General features: G+C 28.0%; 1 protein-coding gene across 1 annotated transcript; it reads right to left on the bottom strand.

Moving 5' to 3' along the window:
• Nucleotides 1-991: 991 nt before the first annotated feature.
• LOC113558707 (Krueppel-like factor 5) lies at nt 992-7501 on the bottom strand. The gene is made up of 3 exons (XM_026964218.1): nt 7420-7501; nt 3456-3734; nt 992-1651 (listed from the first exon to the last, which is right to left on the bottom strand). The coding sequence occupies exons 1-3, from the start codon at nt 7432-7434 to the stop codon at nt 1325-1327; spliced, it is 621 nt and encodes a 206-aa protein (XP_026820019.1). The 5' UTR covers nt 7435-7501; the 3' UTR covers nt 992-1324.
• Between the last annotated feature and the right edge of the window lie 523 nt (nt 7502-8024).

Raw genomic sequence — 8024 nt, 5'->3', positions numbered from 1 at the left:
AAATCATAAATAAAAATAATTCTAATAGTTAACGGCTAAAAATGAACAATTATCAATTAAGCACTATATAAACTTTAATATTATTTTAAATCAGCTGTTTAATGTGTCGCTTTTATAATAGTATTTGCTACGATGGGATAGTCCTAAAAAATAGAATAATTTACAATTTTAGTAACCCTGGACCACCGTTTCAGCTGTACTAAAATTGGCTTGCACAAAATAATTGACTAGCCCTTAAAAACCTATAGTGGAAAAATGCCCTTTTCTGCGTCATTATAGGTACTAAACTACTGTTAATAGTACACACAAATATGAAATTACTGTTAACTTAATGAAATATAATTTTTTGAAAGTACCTAACTCAGTTTATTATTTATTTATTATAAGATATTCTTTGTGCCATATGGCCATCATAATTTAAAATAAAAAAAATCAACAAATTATTTATAGAACTTGACATACTATGTATAATTATTCCGTCCCGTAAAAATAGTCCTAGCACCATGTGCATTTCATATCTAAACTTTTTTTTTGATTAGCGTTAGAGAAATGTATTTTTACTTGTATATTAACAGCTAATAGGTTTATAGGTAACATACCAAATAATATACATGCTTCAGTTTTTTTCTTTGTAATCGACTATGTAAATTATAATTTTCATATTTACTACAATCGGCAGTCATATCAAATCGTACAAGGAATTCGGACTTTTATAAGAGTCATACGGCTAGAATTGTTTTTTATTTAAAACGATTCTGGTTCTGGGCTTGTAGTAAAATCAGATGCATATATTGTGCGTATTTTGAGATGAAAATACCTCGATAAGCATTTCAAAAAAAATCTTATAAATATAAATTGAATGTGCTTACTTATGATGCAGTTCAAAATATTCAATACACATGTATGGTGATGGTGTGTATTTTTCATATAATTCACTGATCACGATGATTAGTATACAATAATGCTGTATTATGATATTATTATGTCCGCAGTGTGAAGCAAAACAGTTTATACATATAATGAATGATTAAAATTGTATAGCATTTAAGAAAAAAAAGTTCTAATTTTACAAACATAAGTTTGAATCGCCTTACGGAACGTTCTCTACATACAATATTATGAGCATTTGAAAATATAATTTTTACTTCCAAAAATTAGAATTTTAATAAATCCGTTGTCGACAAGAGGAGCTTGGGGCACACACATATGCCCGCATATGTGTATATTTTAGGGAATCGGCGTCGATGACGTTGGGTGAAATGCCGCAGCGTTCGTTCCGCGCGCACGCCGACGCGCGGCGCCACTACACGAGACGGCGGTCATTTCACGACTGACGTCTGATGACCGACGGAGCGGAGGCCGCGACCGTAGTGGGTGCGGTCGGTTTCACGCCGATTCGCTGCTGGCACTGTTGCTGCGGCCACTGCAACCGAGCGGCCGCCGCTGCCATCCGCTTGTGGTGGACGCGCGCGTGCTTGGTCAGGTGGTCGGACCGCGAAAACCGCTTGTCGCACACGTCGCAACCGTACGGCTTGATGCCCGAATGCGACCGACAGTGCCGCGACAGCTCGTCGGACCGGGAGAAACGCCAAGAGCAGCCCGGCCACATGCATCCGTACGGCTTCTCGCCCGAATGTCTCCGCATGTGCACCTGTGGACGAGAAAATTAAGCAGCTGTAATAATAGTAATATTATCGACGCTGGAATTCGAGGACCGCCCGTTTATTACAAAGCAGTGTTGGCCGAAAACACCAGCTGGTTGTATATATAAAAAAAAAAAGAAAAAGAAAGATATATTGCGGCAACGAAGATGATTTGAGTTTTCGTATTTTTAAAATATGTTGGTAAATCAAGTTTAAGATGTCTCAACTTATCAACGCCAGTCATAAACGAGGGGAAATGAATAAAAATGCTTATAAAAAGAAATTATAATAGGCGCAATTTATAATCGAAAAGACGGATATTGAAATATTTTCGTCATATTATAATATGATATGATATGACGTAAACATTTACCACAAGTAAGTGATTACTGATTTTTGCTGTATCTTCCTCGTGTTAGATGTTATTTATTATTTTAAACTATGGTCGTTTTCCATCAACTGTTTTTAACTCGACTCGGTTAAAAAATTACTCAAATAGTAGTAAAATAATATTATTATCTTGCCCAGTCTAGTAACTTACAGTATAAAATGTAAAGTCACGTGCACGAAATTGTTTTAATATTTAGCTGTACAACGAAAACGTACAAAAGACATAAAATATATAATTTATTAAATAACAACATTTTTATTATATGTCCATTAAATATTTGAAAATATCGTTCTCAGCGCATTGAAGTACCTATATTGCCTATACAGCACGCCGTAGTACAACATTTTATAACATACGAGGTAATTAAAAACTATGACTAGTGGAACAAAAATATTGCAAAGTATTTACTATTAAACATAATATTTTAATGGCTCCTTAAATCTGATATTTTTCACGTTATACGAATGAATGGCCGCGTTTCCGTAGGCGGTGACCATAATTGATATCAACTTAAAAATATAAAGTAAAACGTGCTTCGTTAGATTTCCGGAATACTATTTCTAACGGAAACAAAAAAATATCAGACACTGGTAATATACCAATGATAAAATATCGAGTATTCATACATGGAATAACTTATGTTTAGCACTCAGTTAAAATAAAATAGTTTAAATAATTAACTTAACTGAGTTAAATAATATATAATATACATATATATATATATATATTTGTACTCAATTTTGTCAATCTTTTAAATAAGAGATTGTTTTACTATTATCTGCAGTGTTTATAGATACCTAAATTATATAATAAAATTTAAAATATATTATGTATAGTTTTTATAAGAGAATGTGACACGATAGTATATAGGTACATTTATACAAATCAAATATGACGGTTAGGTTTTATCAGAACTCTATTGCTGACTTAAATACCGATTCGTCTATTATTGAAATCCGATTTTTATTATTATTGTATAAACTATTGTTGTAGTTTAGTAGTTATGATAAATATACTAGTATGAAAATATCAAATTAACATTTTTACTAGTCGTGAAATAATTAAGTGAATTTATTATTTTTGAAAATACGTGTTAAATTTATTCGTATTTTTATAAAAATTATTTAAATAATTATAAATTTAAAAAAATGTATTGGAAAAATAAATAAAAGTTATTTCATATGTTAATCATGGAAAGTATCCCCTTCGTTTCGTCTATTAATAACCACATCAATAGGACACATATATTTATATCTTTATATTTTTTTTAAATAAGATAACCGACGTTAATTTTTGACGTTGACGTAATTTACTACATCAACGTTTCAGTTGTGTTTAATAGTAGATATGTGTTTTAAAAATTGTATTTCTCGATGTACCTATAACACATAGCTGTATAAATACAATCCGTTGAAATTCACCTTGAGGTGGGATGGTTTCAAGTACGTCTTGTCACAATTTGGATAAGTGCATTCCAACACCTGTTTAACTTCGTTCGATTTGTCCTGCTGTTTTGATTTTTGCGATTCCGTCACATTTTGTCTTTTGCTGCTATCGTCACTGTCCACGGTCACGACATCTTGGCCATTGCACGGCAACAGCTCGTCGGCAGTCAGCGACAGCAACGTGTCCAAACCCGGATCGTCTACGTACATCTTGGGGTCATCCCAAAACGTTTTGCTGGGGTCGTTGATGTAGAACTTCGGAAAAACAAAAATGTTTATTAATTACATTTTTATGTTTAACCATGACGAGTATACGGCCATGACCATAATAACTATAACGACATATAATACATAGGTAATACATGCCCAAAGGTGAGGATTTAAATAGATTAAAAGTTGAAGAATACAAGGTAAGTTAATTGTTTTTTCAACCTAAGGACGTAACTAGTTTTATTATCTATTAAAATAACTTGGAATTTTTAGGTAACTTAAAAGAAGCAATTAGGTTAAAAAAAAATATTGTTAACATTTTTGTTTTTACACAATGATTATTATAAGTACCTATACTTTTTACCTATATGATTTTAAATAAAAATGATATAATAATTAATAGTAATAATAATAAAGTTATTTATTTTAAGTTTCTAATTAAAATAATATCATATAAGTATACAAAGATAGGTATAAAATACTTGAGTTTTTTTATCCGCGTTCGAAAATAGGTAAACTTTTTTTTTAAATAAGTTATATTAATCTTTGTTTAAAGTTTACGCTTATCAAGTCAAATTAATTATTTGTTAACCATTCACCTATTGACTTAATGAATAATGATATTGTGTTTACTATATGTTAATTTAACTCGAGTTATTCAATTAGTTACATTCCCTTGTCTACCTTTGTACACATCAACGGTTAAGACGCCAAATTAATATTATGATCACTAATATTTTACACGAAAGTTGTTTAAAATTTTCCATTTGTTAACATAACATTATAACGTTTACAATCTTTATTGGTTTTGCACCCGTTCAGATAGTTATTATATTTGTGTTGCATAATAATATATTGTATATATTACACTTGCGTATAATAATAGTATATTAGTGTGCATGAATATTCTTCTCTGTCATCGATACAAAAAGAAAAATATGATCGAACAATATAAATAAAACAAAATAAATCCATTAAAAGAACAAAAGTAGCTTTGATTTAATATTATGGTTTTCAACACCAATACTGGCGTTACGCGTATACCCATCCTTTAAAATAAATCCTAATATTACCTTTGGAGTGTAATTTTAATACGATTTATTACCTACCTACCGCAAACCCATCAGTTTTACATATTTTGCGACAATTGTAAAAAGGATTAAAGCTGTTGATGTTTAAGAATAATGCAAAATAATAACAGTGAACAGCCAAACGGTGGTTATGAATCATGTATACAGTATAATAATAATAATAATTGTGAAGTATACCTATAAACAACACATGTGGTTTATATTCGAAGTTTTGTGACAATTATCATTTGTATAAAAAAAAGTTTACTGATTAAAGAATTTATTTGTCATAATTAAAATGATTTGTATGGCAAATAATTAATAATAAATTATACAATTATACAATTTGTATTTTGTAAGTAGATACAAATTATAATATCATACGATAAAACTTCTACGCCTAAAATTTGATAAAATTATCGTGAATTAAGTATTTTACACAGTGTTTTTAAAACCTATTTTTGAAATATAAAAGGAAATATTTCAGCAATGAAACTTTTCAACTTAATACTATAATATATTACATTATTATTTAGAAAGAAACAATACTATGTATGCAAAAAAATAAATACATTTATAGTAAATACATAACCGTCAATTATATAAAAATAGATCAATATTAATTATAAAACGTAATTATTATCACTATGTCAAAATCTTTGATAAACGATTACGATTATCTATTGAGAATCTTTGTCATTCGTTACTTTATAAATTATAACCTATAAGTATGTTATATTATATTTTATATTTTGATAACTGTAATTTTTGGTTTAGATAAGCTACGTTAACAAGTCACAACGAGTTTGTAAACACACGATATATGGTAAAAATATCGATATTTTTTTAGCAACATTACTTTTGGAGTTATAACTACATAATAACTAAAATCGATTTAGTGAAAAAGTTGCTTTTGACAAATTTTACTATTTTTACTCGATTTTCAGCAAATTTTCCTCACGCCTAGAAACTTTGGACCACTATTACAACCAAAAAAACTATTTACGAAAAAAAAACATCTTTGTTCATTCAAAATCTAAAAAAAAGTATAAGTTAATTATTTTATGCTTTCTTTATTGTAAATTTAATAACTCCTACTATTAGATGGATTAGTAGAATTATTGCTTGAAAATATGTGGATTATTTTATTTTTGTTGTGTTGAAAATTCTAGATAAGCTAAGTGGCCTGCTCTATACGTCATACGTATTAAAAAAAATTCAAATGACGCCACTGATTAAGATTTAATTTTTTAGGAACAACTAGCAATATATTAGTATTAAAATAAAAGAAATTTTTTTTTAATTTGTGAAAATATTTTATACTAAATAAAATGCTTAATAATTAGAGCTTTGTAATAATGATAAAAATATAAAAATATATAAATGTCACTTACTCGTGTATATACTTTTGCTTGTAGCATATATTTTAAAGTTAAATATATCGATTACTAATTATTAAATAATAGTTTAACGTCCTTATAATAATTCATTAATATTTTTTTGATTTTAATGCTGTATAAAATGTACCAACACTGATCATTTTTAACTTTATAAGATTGTATATATTTAATAGAAAATTTATGTTTGGAATAACAAATTTATATTGTGAAAAAATGGAAAAATAAGTAAATGTTCTACTTTACAATAAGTGCTGATTGTATCTAATTATTGAGTAAGTCACTGAGATGTAGAATATATTTGAATTGAATGATAAATCTTTGCATACGAAAAACGATTTTAAATGAAATCGGTTTGTTAAACTATTCTAAGTATATTTTATGTTTTATTTAACTATATAGTTTAAATAACTAATCTCATCAATAGTTAAACTTGGAAAATGTCTAAAAAAAAAAAAAAAAATAGTACCTAAATCTTAAATATTTTTAAATATCTATTATGATAAATAATAACATATAAGTTACCTTGTATTACATTTTCAAGTATTTTGACCGAGAGAAAGTAGAAAAACTTAGATGAACTTTGATAATAAAAATAACAAAAATACAAATTTGTATATAATATTTGCAGAATATTTTTTGTATACACTTGAAGTTCAAATGTGAATAAATAATAATTATATGTTCAAAATATCTTTTTAGTTAATTTGTTGTTTTAAAATAATATTAATAGTTGGGACTTGAAACTTTTCATGATAACATTAATATATTGCTTTTCCTTAGGCAATGAAATTTTAAATTTATTTAGACTAATCATAACGTTTTTTTTTAATCCATCAATCTATTTAGATTATTAGTCCATTATAATTTATACAGGAATTGACCAATAAGCCAATAAATTGATGTGAATAAAATATAATTTTAAATTATTGTTATCGATGTTATTAGCTGAAAGTAGTTTAACATTTCGTATACATTACTAAAAAAGAAAGAAATTTTTAATAAATAATTTGGAAAATATGAATACAAATATATGCATTCAGTTTTCACTCAGAATGGTTTTTAATGTACCATGAATGATAGAATTCAAATAGATTTTACGTCTACTACGGTGTACCTAATACTCGAAATCGTCTATACAGAAAAGTGATTTGCTCTGTATTTTTAGAAATGTTCTACCACATTTGAAATATATACGTTGATTCGACCAAAATTCAACACCATAATTATTTGTGTATAATATTAAATGATCATCGTACTTACGTCCATTAGTACCATTTTTGAGACCTCGTGACGGAGCAACGCAGTTACCGGTTGTCGACACTCCACAGTGATGATGACACAATTCGGATGATTCGGTTACTGGTAACAGAGTTTTTTTTTTTTTTAAATTATCAACTCAACTATTATAAAATAAAATAAAAATATACACATGTTTCCCATGGGAGTTATGCGTACCATGTCTGAAATTAGTACTGTTCAGATAAAAGTAGATCATACGCAGCTTACCCGCTACCCGCTACACGTGTAGACCATATCAACGTCCTTATCTATACTCTAAAACCCTACACGATCATTTGCACATGCGTCTAAAAGTACAAAATCTGTAAATGAAAGTTGTCATTTTTTCATCGTAATGCTCTTGACGCCAAAAGAATAAAAATAAAAGTCACTTATAGAAAAAAACTCCGAGTAAGCTTTACGAAATTATTAATTTTTTTTAAAAACAGACAACCCAATTTGGGTTTAATGGTATAAATAATTCTAGACATAAACGAGATAATAAGTAATGATTTAAGTAAATGTCAATTTTTTAGCTCAAATTGTGTACAATGTTTAATCATTAGTAATTTTTCGACCAGACGAAT

The sequence above is a fragment of the Rhopalosiphum maidis genome, chromosome 3 (assembly GCF_003676215.2).
Source record: "Rhopalosiphum maidis isolate BTI-1 chromosome 3, ASM367621v3, whole genome shotgun sequence".
NCBI lineage: Eukaryota > Metazoa > Arthropoda > Insecta > Hemiptera > Aphididae > Rhopalosiphum > Rhopalosiphum maidis.
This window is presented reverse-complemented; position numbering and strand designations above follow the sequence as displayed.

Bases quoted from the DNA above. Each gene is read 5' to 3' on its own strand.
- LOC113558707 (XM_026964218.1), bottom strand. The intron at 1,652-3,455 runs GTGAATTTCAAC...TCTCGTCCACAG, and splicing joins TGAAACCATCCCACCTCAAG to GTGCACATGCGGAGACATTC.